The 27,243-nt window shown below is 41.5% G+C and overlaps 1 protein-coding gene and 1 long non-coding RNA gene across 2 annotated transcripts; one reads left to right on the top strand and one right to left on the bottom strand.

Annotated features, from left to right (window-relative positions):
* The first annotated feature begins 233 nt into the window (after positions 1-233).
* LOC116374701 (uncharacterized) lies at positions 234-25,279 on the top strand. Its single transcript, XR_004210644.1, has 4 exons — positions 234-1,266; positions 2,816-2,924; positions 3,017-3,106; positions 25,020-25,279. It is a non-coding gene; the product is annotated as an uncharacterized LOC116374701 (long non-coding RNA).
* Positions 5,820-27,065, bottom strand: LOC109893768 (cytosolic 5'-nucleotidase 1A-like). Its single transcript, XM_020486979.2, has 6 exons — positions 26,871-27,065; positions 16,552-16,719; positions 16,305-16,434; positions 8,601-8,723; positions 7,997-8,184; positions 5,820-7,801 (listed from the first exon to the last, which is right to left on the bottom strand). Exons 1-6 carry the CDS (start codon positions 26,925-26,927, stop codon positions 7,421-7,423), a joined length of 1,047 nt encoding a protein of 348 aa, XP_020342568.1. The 5' UTR covers positions 26,928-27,065; the 3' UTR covers positions 5,820-7,420.
* Positions 27,066-27,243: the final 178 nt, after the last annotated feature.

Here is a 27,243-nt window from a genome sequence, read left to right as displayed (position 1 = left end):
CGTTTGTAAATTCAGAGCGCACACTGGATGCTGGATGCTTGAGGAATAGGGTCGATTTGAGCGCACTGACTATACAACAGCAGTCAAGTACCCAAGCTAACGTTGGCTAGCTACTTCCAGACACAAATGAAACCACTCTGACCATTTTACTCACCATAGCAAAGCTGGTCAGGCAGTTTTCATGTAATCTAGAGCGTTGGTGACTATAACTGCTGCTGGCAACAATTTAATTACGTATTTTTGCTGACAAATGCCATATTCAATGGGTGTTAGCGCTCGTAAATTCATTATTCTGTGCTCTTGTACACTCAGAGGAGAGTGCTCTGAAATCGGAGTAGATAGCCAGAGTGAATTTACGAAAGTACCCGAATGTCCATTGAGAACCCACAACGACAATACCATTTAGCTAAGAGTGACGGGAATAATCAAGTCAATAAATGTTGGTTAGCCTATAGTTAATATACTGGCAAGTTTGATGTATAACTAACATACGGGTACATAATGTTACTGGTGTAATGATATGCTATGTGATTCGTAAGGACAGCATAGCTAAAGAATTGTCAGGCTACATAACGTGTAAGGTCATTTATTTGAAAAGTCATTACATTGTTCAACATTTTCTTAACATTTGTCATAATTAGCAATGCATTTGTATCTGCTCTCGTACATCGGCTGCATATTTTCCGCCATTTTCTTCAAATCTGAAAGCAATGTGAGGCCACGCCCATCTTCTGAAGAATTGCATTATGGTCCCTAAAGTACGGAAATAGTGTCTTCTGCGTGTATATTTCATATTTTTGCAAATTTAGTACGACATCCGGGAACTTTTGGCATACTAACTATATCCATACTATGACCAATAAGCATACTATATTGCGGTTAGTATGAGTATTCAAACACAGCTATTGTCCTTATCCATACCATAGCTGCTGCTATGGATATGCCTTTTACTTGAGAGCTCTGTCTTCTTTTCCAGGTCTCCCTTGACAAAATGAGGTTATTTTTTGACTTGGTAAAATAATCTAACGGTTGTGTGCACTCTCGCTAGATAGAATTGTGTGGTTTGGTGGCAGATTTTTTAAAGAAAATAGAAATATACAGTATATCATCAGCACATCTCAATCAGATGAGATACACAGCTAACCCAAATTGAATTTCATTCATTCATAAATGTGGACACTAATTATTGTTAATATTACAATTCTCTAGGCCCTTCATTCCAAAACCTGATGCCCAGGAAAGACCAGGAAAAAGTGTTGGCTTAAGGTACATGTAAGATAACTCAATGTCATATTTAGTTACTGACATGAATAGCAGCATATACAAGCAATCTATCAAATGTATTTTATAAAGCCCCTTTTACATCAGCAGTTGCCACAAAGTTCTTATACTGATACCCAGCCTAAAACGCCAAAGTGCAAGCAATGCAGACATAGAAGCGCAGTGGCTAGGAAAAACTCCCTAGAAAGGCAGGAACCTATAAAGAAACCTAGAGAGGAACCAGGCTCTGATGGGTGGCCAGACCTCCTCTGGTTGTGCTGGTGGAGATTATAAAAGAGTACAGCCATTTAGACCAGATCGTTCTTCAAGACGTTTAACGTTCATAGATGACCAGCAGTGTCAAATAATAATCACAGTGGTTAAAGAGGGTGCAATAGTTCAGCACCTCAGGAGTAAATGCCAGTTGGCTCTTCATAGCTGAGCATTTAGAGGTTGAGACAGTAGGTCCCGTAGAGAGACAGGATCAACCGGCATGTCTGGGACAAGGTAGTTCCTTCGGTGAGTCCAGAGCAGGTAAAAGGGTTCCATAGCTGCAGACAGAAACAGCAGAGACTGGATCAGCAGCACGACCAGGTGGACTGGAGACAGGGAAAGCCAGAAGTCGTCAGGCCAGGTAGTCCTGAGGCATGGTCCTAGAGCTCATGCCTTGCATCCTTGAGTGTAGACTAAGCCCTAGAGGTTTGTAGCTTCACATGATTTAGCCTACTTGTCAATCCAGATCTGAATATTTTATATCCTTTTTATTATACACTGTTGATAGTAATTTTTTCCGAAGCTAATCACTGAATGTCCTACTTCAAGGATGTGGTCAGGTTGACACTTTAAGTCATAATAACACCGAGTGGCGCAGTGGTCTAAGGTACCGCATCTCAGTGCTTGAGGCGTCACTACAGACACCCTGGTTCAATTCTAGGCTGTATCACAACTGGCCGGGATTGGGAGTCCCATAGGGCGGCGTGCAATTCACCCAGCGTTGGCCGGTGTAGGCCGTCATTGTAAATAAGAATTTGTTCTGAACTGACTTGCTTAGTTTAAATAAAGGTACAAAAATTAATAAAATGAAGTCTGCTGTGTGGTTGCCAGATACACACAAACTGAATACATTTTTTGTATTGTATTTATTATGGATCCCCATTAGCTTACCTCGGGTCCAGCTAAATTAAGGCAGTTATACAATTTTAAAAATATCACAATACATTCACAACACATTGTGTGCCCTCAAGCCTCTACACTACTACCACATATCTACAACACAAAATCCATATGTACGTGTGTGTACAGTGCATATGTTATTGTGTGTATGCCTGTGTTTCCCTTCACAGTCCCCGCTGTTCCTTAAGGTGTATTTTTATCAGATTTTTTAAATCTAATTTTACTGCTTGCATGAGTTACTTGATGTGGAATAGAGTTCCATCTAGTCAAGGCTCTATGTACTACTGTGTGCCTCCCATAGTCTGTTCTGTTTAGGTTAGTGTGAAGTCAAGGCTTTGTCATTAAAGTAATATTGTGCCTATCTTTCAAATCTGCCAACCAGGCTCGGTGGGTGACCGGTAACAATGATTCAACCAAGCTGTTCCAGGCCTGGAGTGGCACGCTGGAACTTCCAGAGGCTTGTAGACCTGAAGCAGTGTGATGTGATCCAGGTAATTATCACACACGTATACTCACTCAATCACTCATTCTGTTTTGTTGTATAATTATTTTAACTTAAGAAAATTGTTACTCTCTCTTTTAGATCTGACATCCCTATTAGCTCAACCACAGTCCTCACAGCTGAAGTCGTCTGCCCCTGCACCTGCTACACCAGCCACGATAGGTGATACAGGTAATCATCACATGCATGTATACACCCATGCACACTCTCCCTCACTTGGGGCTCTATTCAATCACATCTGCTTTAGCCGACATCCACATAGCGGTTGTTTTGGCGGTGTCTGAGGTGGAACTGTGTTAGAGCTGTCAAATTCACAAGCGTCTCCTGGCATTATACCTAAAGAGGACATTGCCTTTGCCTGCACGGAGTTGCATTAATAGAAATCTCATGCAGCCCTGTTTACAAGTTAGAACACTGGAATTTGAGATGTAATCTACTCCTCGATTAGGCTGATAGAAATCCTCATTATTTAGTTTAATGATTTTGAATATGAGCGTCGTTATTTCTACTATATAACCTACACTTTCTAGTTCTGAACATGTAACGCGAATAGGACGGTGTATTTACGTGACAATGATCAAGAGCTGCTGCTTAATTCTATTTGTCACATACACATGGTTAGCAGATGTTAATGCGAGTGTAGCGAAATGCTTGTGCTTCTAGTTCCGACAATGCAGTAATAACCAACGAGTAATCTAGCTAACAATTCCAAAACTACTACCTTATACACACAAGTGTAAAGGGATTAAGAATATGTGCATAAAGATATATGAATGAGTGATGGTACAGAGCGGCATAGGCAAGATGCAGTAGATGGTATCGAGTACAGTATATACATATGAGATGAGTATGTAAACAAAGTGGCATAGTTTAAAGTGGCTAGTGATACATGCATTACATAAAGATGCAGTAGATGATATAGAGTACAGTATATACGTATACATACAAGATAAATAATGTAGGGTATGTAAACATTATATTATGTAGCATTGTTTAAAGTGGCTAGTGATATATTTTACATCATTTCCCATCAATTCCCATTATTAAAGTGGCTGGAGTTGAGTCAGTGTGTTGGCAGCAGCCACTCAATGTTAGTGGTGGCTGTTTAACAGTCTGTTGGCCTTGAGATAGAAGCTGTTTTTCAGTCTCTCGGTCCCAGCTTTGATGCACCTGTACTGACCTCGCCTTCTGGATGATAGCGGGGTGAACAGGCAGTGGCTCGGGTGGTTGTTGTCCTTGATGATCTTTATGGCCTTCCTGTGACATCGGGTGGTGTAGGTGTCCTGGAGGGCAGGTAGTTTGCCCCCGGTGATGCGTTGTGCAGACCTCACTACCCTCTGGAGAGCCATACGGTTGTGGGCGGAGCAGTTGCCATACCAGGCGGTGATACAGCCCGACAGGATGCTCTCGATTGTTTATCTGTAGAAGTTTGTGAGTGCTTTTGGTGACAAGCCGAATTTCTTCAGCCTCCTGAGGTTGAAGAGGCGCTGCTGCGCCTTCTTCACGATGCTGTCTGTGTGGGTGGACCAATTCAGTTTGTCTGTGATGTGTACGCCGAGGAACTTAAAACTTACTACCCTCTCCACTACTGTTCCATCGATGTACATTCATGTACATACTACCTCAATTGGGCCGACCAACCAGTACTCCCGCACATTAGCTAACCGGGCTATCTGCATTGTGTCCCACCCACCAACCCCTCTTTTACACTACTGCTCCTCTCTGTTCATCATATATGCATAGTCACTTTAACCATATCTACATGTACATACTACCTCAATCAGCCTAACTAACCGGTGTCTGTATGTAGCCTCGCTAGTTCTATAGCCTCGCTACTGTATATAGCCTGTTTTTTTATTGTTGTTTTATTTCTTTACCTACCCTGTTCACCTAATACCCTTTTTGCACTATTGTTTAGAGCCTGTAAATAAGCATTTCACTGTAAGGTCTACACATGTTGTATTCAGCGCAAGTGACAAATAAACTTAGATTTGACAATCCTCAAACAAAATGGAGCATACATAAAATAAACAATGTATTTACATTGGGTCTAATGTGTGTATGTGTGAGAGGGAGGCATGTTTTTCAAAAGCACACAGAATTTCCTCAAACTATACAAATTAAGCAAGTCTTTTACAATATCAATAACACTTTGATTTGATAGATATTTAGAGTAATTATGTAGATATTGAGAATGGATATGTCGGAATAGATATCTCAAATCCTAAAATCAAATTGAGCAAACATAAAATAAACAAGTAAATACAATTAATTTACACTGGGGATAATGTGTGTGAGTGTGTATGAGAGAGAGTGTGTGTTGTTTTTTATTTTTCCTTGTCAGCCACCCATCTCTGCTTTTTCAGAGATGAGTCTGTCAGGTACTGGTGGAGTGCATGGCAGATCTGAAAGAGAGATGCACAAAGTGAGAGTAAGTATACAGCTCAACAACATGTTTGTCACTGGGAAGCTTGTCTGGTAGGCTCGTGTCACTGGGCAGCTCTCGTCTGTGCTTCCCTTTGTAGTCTGTAATAGTTTGCAAACCCTGCCACATCCGACGAGCGTCGGAGCCGGTGTAGTACTATTCGATCTTAGTCCTTTATTGACGCTTTGCCTGTTTGATGGTTCGTCAGGGGGCATAGCAGGATTTCTTATAAGCTACTGGGTTAGAGTCCGGCACCTTGAAAGCGGCCGCTCTACCCTTTAGCTCAGTGCGAATATTGCCTGTAATTCATGGCTTCAGGTTGGGGTGTGTACATAGCACTCTGGGGACGATGTCCTCGATGCACTTATTGATAAAGCCAGTTACTCGTGTGGTGTACTCCTCAATGCCATCAGAAGAGGCCCGGAACATATAGAGTGACCAATAGTTACTGTATTATGATTTTTTTGTGTTTTATTTACTCAACAAGTAATGCCCGAAAGAGGGATCGAACCATTTCTCAAAAGCAGCAGAAAAGGTCAAACGAACCAAAATGTCCCTTATGGCTATACATGACTGGCCCTACCAGTAGTAGTTCATGGCTACAGACTGTAGTTGTTCTTGATGTGACTAAATGAAGCTGTACTGATAGCCACAACTGTACAAACCACCAGTATCATAACACAGGATATGGGATGATTGAATGGAATAAAAGTCAATAAACAAATATAAAAGCCATATAATTTACACATTATGCCATCTCCTCACAGAAGCCATGTTTTTACAGAATGGCTCAGTGCCCATTTTTATAAAGTGAGAGGAGGTTGTCCATTTTTGCACTTTAGGTTAACATTGCATAGGCTGCGTTTAGACAGGGTATCCAGGATTCTTAGGACGTCCCTACACCATTTAAATGGACATTTAGAATGGTTAAGGTTAGGGTTTAGGCTAGGGACATCCAAAGGAGCTAGGATTGCACTAAATGTTTACACAGGCTGCCCAGTTCTGATCTTTTTTGTCACTAATTGGTCTTCAGCTCTGAAAAATATCTAATATCTTGGTCAAAAGACCAATTATTGGAAATAGATCAGAATTGGGTTGTCTTTGTAAACGCAGCCATACAGCACATATAGTAACTTGCATGAGGAGCAAACAAAAGGTACTAAATAAACGTTTCCTAGATTAGAAACAAAATAATAGAACAAACAATGACGTCAATAACATGCAATACATATTCCATAAAACATGTTTTCAACCTAAGATAAATGTGATATGCTGAAATGATACAGGTACAGTCTACTGTAGGTTTATAAACACCCCTCCCCCACAATGTTACAAATACTGTATTGCCAAATATCTGTATAGACTGAGATAATGCATTTATACATTTCATCATGATGTTGCTACAATTCACAGATTTGTAAACTCCACAACTATTGTATAGTCTATATTTGGGTGGATTTTTGGATGTAAATGATGGTTTTCGGAATGTTAATGCTATGGTAATGTTCCAATTGAGCTGTTTCCATCTAAATATTAAATCATTTCTGGGTAACAATTAAGTACCTTACGGTGATTGTATTCAATTAAAACGAAACAAAAATGAGCTTATTAGCAAAGAGACATGTATTTTTAAACATTTCTAACACTAAAATGGTATTACAATTTCACAGCATTAATACATCATTGCAGGACTGGCGATAGACCTTGCAATTGTGTGCAGATTCTATTGAGGAATTGCTGTAAAATTATATTTTTCCTGGTCTGACAGAGTTAATTAGATACAATTCCAGTTCTTTTACCTTGGTAGGTCAAGATCTGGATATGTATGTACAGCACTTTTTGGGCATACGATATTTGACGTTTTGTTTTACATCTACTGGCACTGTCTCTTGTGATGACACATGACAACGGGTGAAAATGGCATGCCCTCCCTCTATGCTTCTCCCATTGTCATGTGATTCTCTCCCCAGATAACTGAGGGCACTGAAAAGGACTGTCTCATTCAAATACACAATGCTGTTTTATTGTCCCTTTGGTTAGGGAAGAGAGTGAAATCCAGACTACTTGGTGGCAGCGCTAAAGTCTTTAGTGTTCTCCTTAGCAGGCTTCTGCTGGGGTAGTTTCTGAGCCACACCATATGGCACATGAGCTGCCACGGTCCCCAGCTGCGAAGCTCCCTCCACATGGAACAACTGATCGTCAAAGAATATGTGAGGCCGGATCTTCTCCAGCATTGGCCCCTTAGGGGCCCCAGCAAGGAAGAGGGCCTCGTCTGTCTCCAGGCCCCAGGATCGCAGTGTCTTCAGGGCCCGGGTGCCTGAGCTGGCTGCGCTGCGTGCCGTCACCAGGTAGGTACGGATGGGGCAGTCCAGACGCTGATCCTTGGCATAGAACTTCTTTTGCAGCTTCCCCAGTGACTCCAGGAACCCTTTCAGTGGTCCCTGAGAGGAAGAGAGAAGGAGAGAGAGGGAGTTGCTGCACGATGAGCCCAAACACTGAACATGTGTCACTTAAAATCGACAGAGACACCAAACCTCTTCTGCCCGCACTAGATTCCTTCATCCATATGAAGTACAGAGTGATATTGCTTTGTCAATTTACAAACTATTGTGTTATAGAATGATACGTGGACATACATGATCAAGAAGTGTGTTTTCGTGTGTCTTCTCATGCTCAAAGAACTTGTCCAGTCCGTGGGCCTTAAAGATGCGCTCTGACTCGTCAGAGAAGAGCACTGCGTCCCCATCGAAGGCCACCCGCAGCTGAGTCTCTGACACTTCTGTTCTCTTCTCTGGTGGATTAAACATGGTGGCTGCTGCGATCCCTGAGAGAGAGAGAGATAGAGAGGCAGAGATAAAGGGAGAGAGAGTGAGAGAGACAGACAGTGGGAGATTACTCAGTATCACTTGATCAAGGTAAGCTTCTTTTACTGTATTAAACAACTAGATAACTGTCTTACGTGTCCATCGATAAGACTGACAGTACATTCTTAGAGAAAAAGGTTATTCGTCTGTCCCCATAGGAGAACCCTATTTGCTTCCAGATATAACCCTTTTGGGTTTCATGTAGAACTCTCTGAGGAAAGGGTTCTACATGGAACCCAAAATGGTTCTATCTGGAACCAAAACGGATTCTTCAAAAGGTTCTCCTATGGGAACAGCTGAAGAACCCTTTTAGGTTCTAGATAGCACCTTTTTTCTAAGAGTGTAACTAACAAGACTATACTCTCTGTCCACTTACCCTCCTCCAGGGCCTCTCGGACCTTCATGGGGTCAGCAGACAGGTACAGGTTAGTGTGGTAAGCCTTCAGGTACCCAATGGGACTGTTCCCACCCGTCATACAGAAACGCTCAATGAAGAGCTCTGCAGAGGAAAGAGAGAAGGGCATAGAGTCAATGTTATGGTTTCTGGCTGTAAATCAGAAATTCGTCATGCTGTGGCCAGATGGATTATACTCCCAGAAAAAGGGAGTGTGGCGATTGTATTGTTCGATCATAAAACCTTCAGTGTTGCACTGAATCAATGAGCTGCAGCCCAATACCAACAGTGCCAGCAGAGTCTGAGGAGAACCAATGGAGCTGTGTTTGAGTAGCTGTATATCTGAATACACTCCGGGGATGAGATAACAGTTGCCAAAGACTAGGGAGATACAAAGAGAGAAAAATCCCTAGAGAGGAGTAGGGAGAGAAAAAAGTGGATTGAGGTTTGATGGAAGGAAAGAGCCTGAGATAGGGGCTCAGGCAGAGCAGATGTTTCCACTTGGCCAGGGTATTTTAGTGAGGGTAGGGGGTGAGAGGACTGACCCCACCATTACCCACACCCCTCCACCCCCAGGGCCCAGAACCTCAGGTGAATACACCTCAGGGCGTATTCATTACGGAAACAAACAGAGAAAAACAAGAGGTTATTTTAGACAAATTCAGGTAGATCCCTCCCCATTGTTCCGCTTGCTTCCGTTTAAGAAACATTTTGCAACAGAATTGGAGTAATGAATACGCCACGCGCCAGTGGACAGCAAGTGAAAAATGTGTTTTAGTTTCTCCCTTCTTAAACTCCGCTGTGGTATTGTGCTCCATCTGGTCCAAATCTAGTATAATTTATGAAGACCATGAATGGGGCTTTTATAGAATAGAAAATTACCATCTAGTTTTTCACATGCAAGTACCAATTTTTGGTAGTGAGTCCATCAGTCCATCATGACAAAAAACAACAACAACGGATTAGGATAATTAGACTTTGTTTTACCTGAGCATAACCCAAAAACGAATCTGGCTAAACTATATTTTCATATTTCCAAGTCCTATTCTTGAAGATCAGGGAGTATTAAATGAATTGGAAAGACTGGAAATCTGAGACTCCTTTTTTAAATATAAAGATATAGCCTAATCATATTATTATCTGTAGTGGAAAGCAATGGGTTAGAAGAAGCCTACTTAACCAACCCATAAAGTAAAGCGCAGCATCCATTTATGGCCAACTATGTCAACTGTAGACATAGATTAGATAGATTTAGATAGATGACATAGATTTATCCTGCAATAGATGTCATTCAATTGGTAATATTCATTATTGTCTTATTCTAATGCCTTTTAAAACTTCTTAGTGATCCCTTTGCGCGGCAATTTGACAACACCCAGTGAAATAGCAGTGCGCCAAATTCAAAAACAGAAATACTCATAATAATAATTCATGAATCATACAAGTGTTATACATTGGTTTAAAGATGAACTTCTTGTTAATCCAGCCACAGTGTCAGATTTCTAAAAGGCTTTACGGCGAACGCAAACCATGCTATTATCTGAGGACAGCACCCCATCAAACAAACACATGAAAATCACATTTCAACCCACCAGGCGCGACACAAAAGTCAGAAATAACGATAGAATTCGTGCCTTACCTTTGAAGATCTTCTTCTGTTGGCACTCCAATATGTCCATTAAACATCACAAATGGTCCTTTTGTTTGATAAATTCTGTCGTAATATCTCCAAAATTTCCATTAGACTCGACCCTCGTTCTGAACAGCCCTACTTCTTCATTTCTCAAAGGAAAAACATCAACCAATTTCTAAAGACTGTTGACATCCAGTGGAAGCGATAGGAACTGCAAGCAAGTGCCTTAGCAATCTAGATCCACATAGAAAACCCATTGAAAAGAGAGTGACCTCAAAAAAAATCCTGGATGGTTTGTCTTCAGGGTTTCGCCTGTCAAATAAGTTCTGTTATTCTCACAGACATAATTTTAACAGTTTTAGAAACTTTAGAGTGTTTCTACCAATTATATGCATATCCTAGCTTCTGGGCCTGAGTAGCAGGCAGTTTAGTTTGGGCACACTTTTCATCCGGACGTGAAAATAGTACCCCCTAGCCGTAAGAAGTTTTAAGCAGGTTGATGTTTATTGGGATGAGTCTTATCCTTGAGGCAGAACTGTGCAATTTCTGATAGATGGGCCAGCTGCAAAGTCTAAATTTGCTATATTGTAAAAATGTATGAAAACATAAATGAGCTTTTTAGTCTTAATTCAAGGATAGGGTTAGGCATTAGGGTTAGCAGTGTGGTTAAGGTTAGGGTTAAAATCAGATTTTATGACCGTGTTGATGTGCCAGATACTAATCTGCGCCTCCTAAAGGGAAAGTAATCTAAAAGTCACTGAAAGTAATCAGATTTGGGTAATCCAAATCCATATACATTCTGGTAATCCAAAAGTTACGTTACAGGTAGCTAGTAACTGTAACAGATTACATTTAGAAAGTAACCTTGAAGTGTCACCAGCCACATCATCATGATGATGTATTTGGACAAAACCCAAACAGCTAAAGTTATTTTTGTGAAGTTTTAAGCAGACGTGTGTTCTGAGGGACACTGGCTCTTACAGTCTGTGTGGAAATGGGAATGATCAGCTGTGTGGAGCACCCAGAGCACCATCATCTGTTCAAGAGTAACATGTGTTACAATGTTTGAAATGTTTGTATTTTATAGTTGTGTTTTTGGTGCAATGCATACTTTTCCTGCTCTTTTAACCTATTAAGCAGGGCTCTGATAACATTGGATTGGCCAAACGTTTTGGAATCTAAATGAATTATGTGATGTCACAAATACGTCCAGAAATACCCCAGAGACTCTGAATGTGCTTGTTTCTAATTCAAGATCATTGATAAGCAAAGTGGATGCATTTGAACTGCTACTTCAATCAGTAAATGCAGACATGGGATGTGTCACTGAAACATGGGTCCACGAAAATATCCCAGATGACTCTCTTTTTCATAGAAGAAATGACAGGTCCAGAGAAGGGATGAGAGGAGGGGGCATAGCTATGTATGTGAATCACAGTATGCAGGAAAAGATAAGAACTGATCTAGAGAAAGAGGAGTTTGAGTGTGTGTGGCTTCAGCTTCGTCCTAAACGACTCCCCAGCTCAGTTTCAACTCTGGTAGTGGGAATACGCTAACATCCACCATGGGCAAATGAGAAAACACTTCAGCAGAACACATGTCCTATCCTGAAATGGGTCTCATCCTGTGTGGGGACTTTAATCACCTGTCCATCAAGATGCTAACAAACTCCCATCCAGACATGAAACAAGTGGTCAAAGACAAGACCAGAGTGGACTCCATCCTAGATCTGATCATTGCAAATCATGAAGAATCACTACAACACCCCCACTGTACTTGCTCCTGTCGGATCCAGTGATCACAAATGTCTGCTGTTCTCCCCAAAAAACAACATCAGGAGGGAGAAGCGAGGTGCAGCGGGGGAAAAGGATGTCTGGTAACCCAGAACAGAAAGGAGGCCTTGGCACGATGTATGGCCAGTACTTACTGGTCTGCCAAATACGACGTGGTGATCATCAATGCACAGGGGTAGACGTTCAACTCCTGCATTCAAACTGCACTTGATGTATGCATGCCAATAAGAAAACAACAACACTGGACAAGCCCTGGATGACTAAAAAAATAAAGGCTGCCATCAGTAAAACAGATTTTCAACAGATGGAGGGGGAAAATATTGAAATGCAGAAAATACAGAAACACTGCAAATGCTTATCAAGGAAGCAAAGAAAAACTACTACAAAACTGAAATCCAGGAAGAGAAACCCTAAGGAATGGTGGGACTTCATTAACAAAGGACTGGGATGAAAGAAAACATCAGGAGTGAGAATACAGGTTGAGGGAACTGAAGATGACGACGTGGCTGATGTTTTAAATGGCTTCTTTGCTGAGGTGTGGACAAGCACCACACGTCTTGCCATCTTCCCCCTGCGCATACCTACAAGGCAGGTTGAGCTGTGCAGCATTGGCTAGATAAAGCAAGCTCTGACCAGATCAGCCCACGTACAGCGGGTGGGCCTGATAGCATTCCAGCCTGGCTACTAAAAGAGCATGCAGAAGATCTAGCCCCTGTCATCACACACATAGTTAACACCACCTACTGGCAGGGGGCTGTTCCTGCTGCCTGGGAAACTGACAATGTGTGTCCCCACACTTAAATTGTCAAACCCATGTCCAAAGAGTGACTGGAGGCGGATCTCTCGAACTTCATGCCTTGGAAAAATCCAGAAGAGCTTCATCATAAAAAAGTGCACAAATCAGTATGCCTATCTCCTATATGCCTAAGTCCAGCACTACTGCCACCCTTGAGAAACACACTCCTGGCTGGCAGCTACAGATTCCAGAAAACCAACAATGGTGAGGGTGTTAATAGCTGATATGTCCAAAGCCTTTGATTGAGTAGATCACGCAAAGCTCCTGCAACATCTGTCTGACATTGAACTGTATCCAAGGTTACTAGCCTGGCTCCACAGCTACACCACCGGAATAAGGCAGAGGGTGATGGCAAATGGCACATTTAGCCCTTAGTCAGAGGCCACCTCTGGTGTACCACAAGGGGGCATGGTTTCACCATATCTGTTTCTCCTTCAGATGTCCATCAAAAAAGTTGTCTTCAGTGACACTCTGGACACTGGATATGCAGACGATGTAGGGCTGTCCTGAGCCATACCATTAACCAGCATCCAAGAGGACACTTCTATGGGCTTGAAGACAAAGCAGCTGGAAGAGTGGATCCCATCCAACAACATGCTCCTGAATGGGAAACAGTCTGTGGAAATGTGGATATGTTTTTCTAGAGATCATCCACAACCTGCACCACTAATCATAGTAGGACAGAAAATACCAGTGGTAACAACAACCAAGTATCTTGGTTTTCATCTAGACTCTAACCTCAGTGACACACATGTTTAGCAGTCAGTGAGGAAAGCCTCACAACCCCTGCACTTTGACTGTTCTTGCCAGAAATGGCCTACCCACTGAAGATTTGGTCACAGTATACCCTACACTGGTTAGGCCTCGTCTGGGATACGGTGGAGTGCTGTTAGTTGGATGCAGTAAAAAGCAGCAGGCCCAACTAGACAGGGTACAGAGGAGGGCCTTGAGGATCATCTCCAGGGGTGGAGCAGTCCAACCACAGCTCCCTCCACTGCAGAGCAGCGAGAGCATGCTGCAGTGCACCTAGTGAAAGACAGTGCACACCATGCATTGAACAACCTGCTCCCTCCAAAAATAGGTAACTGCACAAACAGGCTCCTGAGAAACACAAACAGGCTCCTGAGAAACAGCCACAATCTGTCCTGTATAACAGCCTGCACAAACCACCTGTGAAACGCCACTCTACCCACTGCTATCAGACTGTATAATAACTCTAGTTCTTAAATGTTTTCCCAAAAAAGTATTTTATTTTTACAATCACATTTTAACATTTCATGAAAAATGTCCGGTGATGTTTCAAGTGTTCTGTATTCTATTTATGTCACGTATTATGTATTTTAAATTAGTGTTTTGTCATTATTAGTAGGGATGCATGATATAGTCGGTAAGCATATCGGAATCGGCCGATATTAGCTAAAAATACCAACATCGGCATTGGCCCGATGTCTAGTTTAACGCCGATGTGCAAAACAGATGTCAAAGCTGCCGTGCATACCTATATAACGTAGGTAGATGTCGTGCATATACCTATATAACGTAGGTAGATGTCGTGCATACCTATATAACGTAGGTAGATGTCGTGCATACCTATATAACGTAGGTAGATGTCGTACATATACCTATATAACGTAGGTAGATGTCGTGCATACCTATATAACATAGGTAGATGTCGTGCATACCTATATAACGTAGGTAGATGTCGTGCATACCTATATAACGTAGGTAGATGTCGTGCATACCTATATAACGTAGGTAGATGTTGTGCATACCTATATAACGTAGGTAGATGTCGTACATACCTATATAACGTAGGTAGATGTCGTGCATATACCTATATAACGTAGGTAGATGTCGTACATACCTATATAACGTAGGTAGATGTCGTGCATATACCTATATAACGTAGGTAGATGTCGTGCATATACCTATATACCGTAGGTAGATGTCGTGCATATACCTATATAACATAGGTGGATGTCGTGCATATACCTATATAACATAGGTAGATGTCGTGCATACCTATATAACATAGGTAGATGTCGTGCATACCTATATAACGTAGGTAGATGTCGTGCATATACCTATATAACGTAGGTAGATGTCGTGCATTCCTATATAACGTAGGTAGATGTCGTGCATACCTATATAATGTAGGTAGATGTCGTGCATACCTATATAACGTAGGTAGATGACGTGCATATACCTATATAACGTAGGTAGATGTCGCGCATACCTATATAACGTAGGTAGATGTCGTGCATACCTATATAACGTAGGTAGATGTCGTGCATACCTATATAACTTTCGCCAACTGGTCGAGCACCTCGAGCTCCGGTACACACTACCAAGTAGGCACTATTTTTCAGATGTTGCCCAAAACAGTATTGTTGAAACACATATCCATGAGCTACTTGCTATGGGCGTCACTGCTATTAGCTTTATGACTGACATTTGGACCAGCGATGTCAGCCCCATGAGCATGCTGAGTCTGACAGCACAGTGGGACGATGAGGATTTCGTACTGAAGAAAAACGTACTGCAAGAAAGTGCTGGTTCTCATAACGCTGCTGCCATTTCAATGGCATTTGAGAACATGTTCGAAACTTGGAAACATGAACGCTCCTAGCGCCATTCGAACAACTGACTCGAGAAATAAGATCATCAACTGCGTCTGCAGCAGACATGATACCCTCTGTCATGTCATTGAAACGCCTGCTCAACAAAACTGCCGACACAGACCGTGGGGTTAAAACTTACAAAAGTACTCTACTAGAGGCTGTGAACAAGTGATTCGATGGCATTCACTCTGAGCCTCTTTACTGTGTCACCACCATGCTCAATGCTAGGTACAAGGACCGCTACTTCGATGCAGACAAGAAACAGGGTTTAGGTGAAATGTTACAGACACAGCTGGACAAGATGGAAACGGACACCGTGACAGTGCGGACTGAGGAAGAGAGGCCACGGACAGACAGAGCTGAAACTTCACTGCTTGACATGTATGATGAAATCCTGGTTGAGACTGGACAAATTAACAACGAAACAGCACAGCAACTGAAATAAATAGGTTTTGATTATGTTTTACTGGTAATGGGGACATACGCAAATGCCAACAAAATAACTTTAACTGTACTAGAATGCTTAAAAAATAATGTTTTATATCAGTTATCGGTATCGTTTTTCGGCCAAAAATGTCATACCGGTGCATCCCTAATTATTAGCCATGAAAATTCTGCACTTCTTCAGTTTTATCTGTGAGCAAGAATAAATCAACTGAAACTTCATCATCAGTGCACCAGAACAGCCCTCATCTCCTGGTACACTTAAGCCCAACCTACTATCAGGGCATAACAATGAATTTGAATGAAAGATGTACTCATTCACAGCACAATGGCCAGGTTGTGTACATGTGTGCACGTATTTATGGGTGTGTGTGTCTCTGTGTGTGATTAGGCACTCACGATGGTGGTTGATGGTGTTTATGAGTCGGAGACCGGCGTGTGCGTGGCTGTTGGTCATGAGCACAACGTCAAAGAGCTCCTCACTCTCAGGGTACAGCTCCCTCAGCCGAGTGTTCACTGCCTCCAGAGCCTGAGGTCATGTCAAACAGAAGCTCTCACCATACATCATTCACATTGACGAACATGGTCGGCAATGTCAAAGCTCTGGGTGTATTTCTGTCTGTCTGTGTGTCTTTATTTCCCTGACCTTAACGAAAGGAAAAGCAGGGCCGGGGGCGAAGGGCTCCATCTCATGCTCTATCTGGTACTTGAGGTAGTCCTCCATGCCTTTCTGTTCGTAGATTTGCTGCTCCTTATCCATGTTGAAGAGGACACGCGATGACACCGCAATGGTGATGGCATTCTGAGGCTTTGGCTGTTGGATGAGGGGACACAATGCTTAATACCTGAACACACAATACAACACACACATTAGCACACAGAAATACATAAATACAAGTAGGAAGGGCGATTCAACGCCAGGAAAGCGCAAAAATATTTTTGGTATCTCAGATTGTTCTGGCAATTCTCACATATAAACTTCATTGGGAGGAAGTATGTTTTGTATGCTTTTTTGTATATATGTCATACCCTTGTTAGAACCAAGTATTGAGTTTATTCTTGTTAGAACCAAGCACTGAGTTTATTTGTTATAATTAATTGGCATTATATTTAAAAGGGGATTGAATTGCTCCCGAATTGTAATGTGGTTAATGCATTTCTTTAAAATAAATATTTCTTTAATGTATAAGTGAATAGGTTGGTTTACTTTTAAGTTTGACCAATAAGGTTGGTTGTTAAGCTGTGGCCAATGGGAAAGTTGACCTGGTTAATGGGAGGCCTGGGAAAAAAGAGAGGCAGAGAGACATTGAGAAAAGGATGGACATTACATTATGACCGTTCGTGAAGAAAAATGAAACAGAAGATGATGAAAATAGAACAAAACCCATGCCGAGTTTTGATGGGAAATACCTATTTTATTTTATAAGAGAGTTGTTATAATTTTGTTACTAAAGACTTAGTAAAGACTGAAGCTACCGTCTCATCGTAGAGGTATTTGACAGCCTTGAGCTTAGCCTAGCATCGTGTGAAACCGAGAGAGAATTGCTTGGGAAAGATTAATGAGTTCATGTTCCCATGGGATATCGGTTACTGCTAAAGAGTACTGTCTGCATTGATAGCTGTGCTTGCTGTGGATCTTGTGAGGGAATCTGCCAGGAACTGCCATACTACACTGAGGGAATATCTACGAGTAGTGAGTAACCACAACGGTGGGGTGCTTCGGGACTTTGTGTGTCGTCATTTTTTTTTAGCTCCAACGCGCGCCAACTGGGGTTAAGCAAGAAATAATTTGGACATGGGTTGTGCATGACTCATTGGGGTTTATTATTATTTTATTTTTTGATGTGGTGCTTTGAAAATGTAATAATACATCATTTCCTGTTTCAATTTAATTTAATGCATGGGAAAGTATATCCGTATACAATAACAAAAACCTTAATCATTCCATCTGAAGGTAATACCCTATTTGTCAACACCCTAGATAGTTTACAATAGGGATTCTTATTGGAGATATCCTTCTCACCTAACATCCCATGCTGTTGAGATACTCTACGTAAGTTAATATCATGAGAGTCAAGTTCGGGCCTGGTGAGAAGGTTACATATCTAATCATGATGAAAGTGGCAATTTTAGGCACATTTTTAGACCAACACATGCCTCCTGTAAGACCATATGATCCGTGAACCGTACATGATACAGACAACATATTGGCGTCATTATACTCCTTTATAGTGCGCTCTAACATATGTCTAGATTCTGAAATACAATTTTTCGCAAATGTATAAATATCTCAAAAGTAACCTTGATTTTGTAAATTTTTGGGACATTGTTTTAAACCAGGTATTCCCAAACTGGGGTACATACACCCTCAGGGGTACACCAAAACAAAAATGTGATTCACATTTAGAAATGAAACTGAAATGAAAAATAAACGGCGGGAGTTTTTTGAGCGAGAATAAAGACGACTTTCATGTAGTAAGACATGTATAAAAGCAACAGATATCATTAAGAAGGGGCTAGAAACGTCTTACATGTATATGGTGAACTACCGAGTGGCTAGGACAGGCAAGCCCAATACTATTGTGGAGGAATTAATACAGAATATACCCGAGCTCTGAAGCAAGCTTCCAGAAAGATGGAACGGAAATGGCGCCACTCCAAACTGGAAGTCTTCCGACTAGCTTGGAAAGCTTGCTTGATCATCCTATTTTTCCAACTTAATTGAGGAAAATAAGAACAATCCAAAATGTCTTTTTGATACTGTCGCAAAGCTAACTAGAAAGCAGCATTCCCCAAGAGAGGATGGCTTTCACTTCAGCAGTGATAAATTCATGAACTTCTTTGAGGAAAAGATCATGATCATTAGAAAGCAAAGTATGGACTCCTCTTTAAATCTGTGTATTCCTCCAAAGCTCAGTTGTCCTGAGTCTGCACAACTCTGCCAGGACCTAGGATCAAGGGAGACACTCAAGTGTTTTAGTACTATATCTCTTGACACAATGATGAAAACAATCATGGCCTCTATAAACCTTCAAGCTGTGTACTGGACCCTACTCCAACTAAACTACTGAAAGAGCTGATTTCTGTGCTTGGCCCTCCTATGTTGAACATAATAAACGTCTCTATCCACCGGATGTGTACCAAACTCACTAAAAGTGGCAGTAATAAAGCCTCTCTTGAAAAAGCCAAACCTTGACCCAGAAAATATAAAAAACTATCGGCCTATATCGAATCTCCCATTCCTCTCAAAACTTTTAGAAAAAGCTGTTGCGCAGCAACTCACTGCCTTCCTGAAGACAAACAATGTATACGAAATGCTTCAGTCTGGTTTTAGACCCCATCATAGCACTGAGACTGCATTTGTGAAGGTGGTAAATAACCTTTTAATGGCGTTAGACCGAGGCTCTGCATCTGTCCTCGTGCTCCTAGACATTAGTGCTGCTTTTGATACCATCGATCACCAAATTCTTTTGGAGAGATTGGAAACCCAAATTGGTCTACATGGTCAAGTTCTGGCCTGGTTTAGATCTGATCTGTTGGAAATATATCAGTTTGTCTCTGTGGATGGCTTGTCCTCTGACAAATCAACTGTAAATTTCTGTGTTCCTCAAGGTTCTGTTTTAGGACCACTATTGTTTTCACCATATATTTTACCTCTTGGTGATGTCATTCGGAAACATAATGTTAACTTTCACTGCTATGCGGATGACACACAGCTGTACATTTCAATGAAACATGGTGAAGCCCCAAAATTGCCCTCGCTGGAAGCCTGTGTTTCAGACATAAGTGGATGGCTGCAAGTTTTCTACTTTTAAACTCAGACAAGAGATGCTTGTTCTAGGTCCCAAGAAACAAAGAGATCTTCTGTTGAATCTGACAATTCATCTTGATGGTTGCACAGTCGTCTCAAATAAAATTGTGAAGGACCTCAATGACAGCTTTTTTCCATCTACGTAACATTACAAAAATCAGAAACTTTCTGTCCAAAAATGATGCAGAAAAATTCATCCATGCTTTTGTCACTTCTAGGTTAGACTACTGCAATGCGCTACTTTCCGGCTACCCGGATAAATCACTAAATAAACTTCAGTTAGTGCTAAACACGGCTGCTAGAATCTTGACTAAAAAGAAATATCATACACTGCTCAAAAAAATAAAGGGAACACTTAACAACACAATGTAACTCCAAGTCAATCACACTTCTGTGAAATCAAACTGTCCACTTAGGAAGCAACACTGATTGACAATACATTTCACATGCTGTTGTGCAAATGGAATAGACAACAGGTGGAAATTATAGGCAATTAGCAAGACACCCCCAATAAAGGAGTGGTTCTGCAGGTGATAACCACAGAGAACTTCTCAGTTCCTATGCTTCCTGGCTGATGTTTTGGTCACTTTTGAATGCTGACGGTGCTTTCACTCTAGTGATAGCATGAGACGGAGTCTACAACCCACACAAGTGGCTCAGGTAGTGCAGCTCATCCAGGATGGCACATCAATGCGAGCTGTGGCAAGAAGGTTTGCTGTGTCTGTCAGCGTAGTGTCCAGAGCATGGAGGCGCTACCAGGAGACAGGCCAGTACATCAGGAAACGTGGAGGAGGCCGTAGGAGGGCAACAACCCAGCAGCAGGACCGCTACCTCCGCCTTTGTGCAAGGAGGAGCAGGAGGAGCACTGCGAGAACCCTTCAAAATGACCAGCAGGCCACAAATGTGCATGTGTCTGCTCATTTGAAAGAAACAGACTCCATGAGGGTGGTATGAGGGCCTGACGTCCACAGGTGGGGGTTGTGCTTACAGCCCAACACCGTGCAGGACGTTTGGCATTTGCCAGAGAATAACCAAGATTGGCAAATTGGCTATGAAAAGCCAACTGACATTTACTCCTGAGGTGTTGACCTGTTGCACCCTCGACAACTACTGTGATTATAATTATTTGACCCTGCTGGTCATCTATGAACATTTGAACATCTTGGCCATGTTCTGTTGTAATCTCCACCCAGCACAGCCAGAAGAGGACTGGCCACCCCTCATAGCCTGGTTCCTCTCTAGGTTTCTTCCTAGGTTCTGGCCTTTCTAGGGAGTTTTTCCTAGCCACCGTGCTTCTACACCTGCATTGCTTGCTGTTTGGGGTTTTAGGCTGGGTTTCTGTACAGCACTTTGAGATATCAGCTGAAGCTTTATAAATAATTTTGATTTGATTTGTTCCTGCTGCCGTGAAAATGGCTGGGACAATGCTGGGGGTAAAGGCCTTAAAAACTATACAGACAATGCCTCCATCAAACAACACTGTTTCACAATGCATCAGTGACATGTCAGGAGATGTTTTGAAACAATTACTGCTTCGCATACAAGCCAGTGAATTATATGTGTTACAGCTGGATGAGTCAACAGACGTGGCGGGCCTGGCACAGCTCCTGGTATATGTCCGTTACGTTTATGGGGGGGGGGGGGGTAATTAAGGAAGACATCCTCTTCTGCAAACCATTGGTAACCAGGACAACATGAGAGGATGTCTTTTAGAACTGGACAGCTTTATGACATGTGTTGGTATCAGTGTTGGTATCTGTACTGATGGCTCAAAAACCATGACAGGGAGACATAGTGGAGTGGTAACACGCGTGCAAGCAGTTGCTCCCGACGCCACTTGGGTACGCTGCAACATCCACTGAGAGGCTCTTGCTGCCAAGGGAATGCCTGACAGCTTGAAAGACGTTTTGGACACTACAGTGAAAATGGTTAACTTTGTTATAAAGCATGGCCCCTGAACTCTCGTGTATTTTCTGCATTATGCAATGATATGGGCAGCGACCATGTAACGCTTTTACAAGGGGCAAGGTATTGACACATTTTTTTAATTACTGACCATAATTTTCACTTGTCTGACCGATTGCATGATGACGAGTTTCTCACACGACTGACCTATCTGGGTGATGTTTTTTTCTCACCTGAATCTAGGATTACAGGGACTCTCCGCAACTATATTCAATGTGCGGGACAAAATTGAGGCTATGCTTAAGAAGTTGGAACTCTTTTCTGTCTGCATTAACAAGGACAACACACAGGTCTTTCCATCATTATGATTTTTTGTGTGCAAATTAACTCAAGCTTACGGACAATGTCATTATGTGATACAGCGAAGCACCTGAGTGAGCTGGGTGCGCAATTTATCAGGTACTTTCCCGAAACGGACAACACAAACAACTGGATTCGTTATCCCTTTCATGCCCTGCCTCCAGTCCACTTACCGATATCTGAACAAGAGAGCCTCATTGAAATTGCAACAAGCAGTTCTGTGAAAATTCAATTTAGTCAGAAGCCAATGCTAGATTTCTGGATAGGGCTGCGTTCAGTTTCTTGCCTTGGCAAATCGCGCTGTTAAGACACTGATGCCCTTTGCAACCACATACCTATGTGAGAGTGGATTCTCGGCCCTCACTAGCATGAAAACTAAATACAGGCACAGACTGTGTCCTTAAAATGATTTAAGACAGACTCTCTCCAATACAACCCAACATTGCAGAATTATGTGCATCCATCCTTTCAAGCACACCCTTCTCATTAACCTGTGGTGAGTTATTCACCATTTTTATGAACAAATAAAGTTTTATATGTAAGATGGCTAAATAAATATCAAAATGATTGATTATTATTATTATAATATTATTATTTGTGCCCTGGTCCTATAAGAGCTCTGTCACTTCCCACAAGCCATTTTGTGACAAAAACTTTTTTTTAAGTTTGGGAACCCCTCTTTTAAATAATATACTCTACAAGTACATCACATTTCCAGAGTGGGTGCTCTGCTACTTTGGAAGTTATGATACATTTTAGGAGCACCACCAACATAGTGAATGGGAAAATGGATTCAAAGGGAACTGCTGGTGATTTGATGAATGTAATTGGTTAATGACTTATGTCAATTTCTATGAATAAAATGGTTCACATCTTCAAAAGTAAGTAGCAGAGCGCCCACTCTGGAAAAGTATATGGTTCCAAAAAATGTCCAAATCAAAAAGGGTACTTTCAGGAATACTCTATATTTAGAGCACACTATAAGGAGTATAGTGACCAAATGTTGTCTGTATCATGACGGTTCACGGAACATAGGGTCTTACCAGATGCATGTATAGGTCTAAAAGGGGCCTAAAATGGCCACGTTCATTATGATTTTCTCAGAAATGGTTTGTGATTCAAATGTAAAAAGCATATCAAACATCCTTCCTCCCAATTAAGTTTCTATGCCAGAACAATCGGAGATACCAAAAATAGTTTTGGGCCTTCCTGGTGTGGAATCGCCCAGAAGCTCTGTGGATCAGTCCACTACAGTCGGAGACAGTGACACTTTAGTAGTGATGATGGAGTTGGAGCGTAAATAGGTTAAGTGGCCCCCAGCCCCCAGACAGGAACAGGGTACTGTGGTGCCAGACTGAGACAGAAGGTATACTGGTGTCCATAGTTCTACTTGTTTTATAGCTACCGTGTCAAAGTGAAATACTGTACACCAGCTGATTAAAAGGCATCTCCTATGAGCAATATGGAAACTGTGAGGATAAACTAAGGGACATCCTTGGAATTAGGGGGAGGAAAAGTACTTGGCAGTCTAATCACATTTGTTCGCTTTGTCAATTGGCTTGCTCAGTTTCAATTGGATCATATTTTACAGCAAAGGAGATGCTCTACCTCAGTGATTGAACCAACTATTTTTACGAAGATAGAACCTATTGTATTTGCATATCATGTAAGCGTATCTTAACCACTGGCTAAGGCTAGGGTAGTGGGCTGGAGAGAGCAATTTTGTTTTAAACATAACTGCAGAAATCTAGCCTGGGTTCCAGTCTGTTATGGAGTTGACATTCAAAACAGTTGGGCTTTTCTGTGAATCTCAACAATTCAATATGCATCTGAATATTGTGCAAGGTCACTGATCAGCTGCTGAATAATTCCATGACAACATCTGGAACCTCAATTCAGAATTACATTTTTAACAACAACATTAAATATTGAGATGTTAGCTAGGCAAGCACTTGTATTTTGATGTTTAAATCAAAGCGTATACGTGTTGTGGTTGAAATTGCAGTTTGTATTAAGTGACGTGACCAAGCAACTTTTGACAGATTGATTTGATTTGACAATGGAGTAGGCAAAAGTCCAAACAGATCTGGGACCAGGCTAGCAGAAAACTGCCTTGAAGAGCACATTAACAAACTCATTACATGAGTAGGTTCCACTTTAAAATGCTGGTCGGTTGCGCCCCACGGGTTTCAGACTAGTCACAGTGAGAGAGCTGTGTGATAAGAGCTGAGGTGACCGTTTGACATGACTACCTTCCCACAGCCAGATTGATAACACATGAAGCAGAGCTGCCACTTGTTAACCCCTTGTGTACCTGTATAGGGTTCAAACCAGAGTATAATACCACATTTAAAGCTGCAATATGTAACTTTTTGTGCGACCAGACCAAATGCACATAGAAATGTGTGTTAGATATGTCATTCTCAATGAAAGCAAGACTAAGAAGCTGTGGATATGTTCTAGGCAAGCTACTTCTATGCTTCCCAGTTCTTAAGTTTTTTTTTTGTGTCTTTTACTTTCAGATTTTTACACCAGCTTCAAACAGCAGAATTATTTTTGGTTATGGAAAAGACATTTCCCAGCGGTTTAGATGATATAGTGATTATCTACACGATACTTGTTTGTTTTGTCAGATACTGTACATGTAAACTGAAAATGGAAGAACTATTAGATTTTTAGCAACCAGGAAATGGCAGAGCAATTTTTGCATAGTGCATCTTTAAATGGTTCTTGACTTTCTCTCTCCATTTAGTTGATTTGAATCAATTGTATGGATGTTTTGGAATGGCATCAGTTTAACATTCATGTGCTTTGTTTTATATATTAACTCAGCAAAAAAAGAAACGTTTCACAGATCTTCATTGTAAAGGGTTTAAACACTGTTTCCCATGCTGTTCAATGAAACATAAACAATTAAGGAACATGCACCTGTGGAACGGTCATTAAGACACTAACAGCTTACAGACGGATGGCTAATTCGTCATACTGCATTGATATTTCATATTATTCACAACGTGTTATGCTTTGTTTCGTTTTAGATTTATTGTTTGCATGCCAATGGTGGTTCCATGTGCTGTGCCTAGGAATGAAGACAAAAGAGTGATGAACACAAACTGGAAGTGCTGTCTGTTGTTGAAAATGTATGCTATACCCCATCCACAATATACCCTATCCACACTGAAGAGGCTCTGACATGTAGATAAACCAGGGATAAAGAGAGAAAATTAACACAAATGTTTTGTACTTATTTGAAGTAAAGTGTCTGTTGACATGTTGGAAAAGATTAAAGGTCTACAATTTCTGTTTAATTTGTCAAAATTACATTTTTATTAATGGATTTACTGGCCTCCATTACTGTGGTTACATGTTCAGTATATGTATTGACCAGCAAACCCACTGCAGCCCACCTCACTAGCTCACTCTCCATCCCTGTTCAGTATATGTATTGACCAGCAAACCCACTGCAGCCCACCTCACTAGCTCACTCTCCATCCCTGTTCAGTATATGTATTGACAAGCAAACCCACTGCAGCCTACCTCACTAGCTCCCTCTCCATCCCTGTTTAGTATATGTATTGACCAGCCCACCTCACTAGCTCCCTCTCCATCCCTGTTTAGTATATGTATTGACCAGCCCACCTCACTAGCTCACTCTCCATCCCTGTTCAGTATATGTATTGACCAGCAAACCCACTGCAGCCCACCTCATCAGCTCACTCTCCATCCCTGTTTAGTATATGTATTGACCAGCAAACCCACTGCAGCCCACCTCATCAGCTCACTCTCCATCCCTGTTTAGTATATGTATTGACCAGCAAACCCACTGCAGCCCACCTCACTAGCTCACTCTCCATCCCTGTTCAGTATATGTATTGACCAGTCCACCTCACTAGCTCCCTCTCCATCCCTGTTTAGTATATGTATTGACCAGCAAACCCACTGCAGCCCACCTCACTAGCTCACTCTCCATCCCTGTTTAGTATATGTATTGACCAGCAAACCCACTGCAGCCTACCTCACTAGCTCACTCTCCATCCCTGTTTAGTATATGTATTGACCAGCAAACCCACTGCAGCCCACCTCACTAGCTCACTCTCCATCCCTGTTCAGTATATGTATTGACCAGCAAACCCACTGCAGCCCACCTCATCAGCTCACTCTCCATCCCTGCTTTGGACAATTAATAACATGACTCTAGTACTTTGCCCTTTTCCTTTATGGTTGATATTAACAATGAAAGGAGATATTATCTGTCTATCTCCTATTATGTACCACTGTTAAATACTGTGGAAAAATAGAAAACAGGGAAAATAAGTACTTAGAACTACCAATTATTATAGATAAATATTAAAGAAAAGGGTTAACACAACGCTGGACTGAACCCCCTAATTGTCAAACTAATATTAATGTACAACAATATAGAATATACATGACTAGAGGTTATGCAATATGGGTGTATATCCACTGCATGCTTCTTAGATGTGTAATTGACATGAACAAGGAGCTATTGAAAAATAAAACTATGACAAATTTACATTACACTGCGTGATTTTACAGCACACAAACAAGATTGTGCAATATAGATAGAATTCAACTAGGAATACAAAATGCTATGACACTTCCACGTTTATTATCTTTGGAAAGCGAATTCATCTCCAAATCGTGAAAATAAGACCTGTGCAATGGTGTGCGCAATTTTTCCAACATCATGACACTAATTGTGAGTATGGCTCAAGTGGTTTGAAAGCGCGAATATACAACTTGAAACCGTCTTTACCTCATTTGACTTTACTCACATAAAAACTGTGGATGGGAACCTGGTTAGGCTACTACAATTTCCTAAAGTGTTGAATGACTTTCGAGATAAAAAATAATAATAATTAACTTACTAAGAAGATCCCTCCCTGCACCTTGCGTGTAGTGGGAGCGGTATCGTTTCGACGCATTGTCCTCTCCGAAATTAGGAAGGTGAGATGTATCTTTGGGGTTGCTGGTCCCTGTCTGCGATATTTCAACAGTTGGACTAAATATTATTCAGATCCTTTTCGACCAGTTTGAGGTTGTCACAATGCGTTTGTGTCAGACCATTCAGGACGGCATTTTGTCAGACTACACTTTTATGACGTAATGTTATATTCTACTAGCAATTAAAAATATTGGACATGGATAAATATTTGGTCATTTTAGTCGTTGATTTGACCGGTTAGGCTGCTTAAAACAACTCCCCGCATCACCCCCAGGCATGCACATATTAAGTCATGA

Source organism: Oncorhynchus kisutch, linkage group LG7 (genome assembly GCF_002021735.2).
Source record: "Oncorhynchus kisutch isolate 150728-3 linkage group LG7, Okis_V2, whole genome shotgun sequence".
Lineage (NCBI taxonomy): Eukaryota > Metazoa > Chordata > Actinopteri > Salmoniformes > Salmonidae > Oncorhynchus > Oncorhynchus kisutch.
Note: the sequence above shows the minus strand (reverse complement) of the source record. Positions and strands in the feature narration are given on the sequence as shown.

Bases quoted from the DNA above. Each gene is read 5' to 3' on its own strand.
- LOC109893768 (XM_020486979.2), bottom strand. From the start codon at position 26,927: ATGCGTCGAAACGATACCGCTCCCACTACACGCAAGGTGCAGGGAGGG. The intron at 16,720-26,870 runs GTAAGTTAATTA...CTCATCCAACAG, and splicing joins TGCAGGGAGGGATCTTCTTA to CCAAAGCCTCAGAATGCCAT. The intron at 16,435-16,551 runs GTCAGGGAAATA...ACATGACCTCAG, and splicing joins CTGCTTTTCCTTTCGTTAAG to GCTCTGGAGGCAGTGAACAC.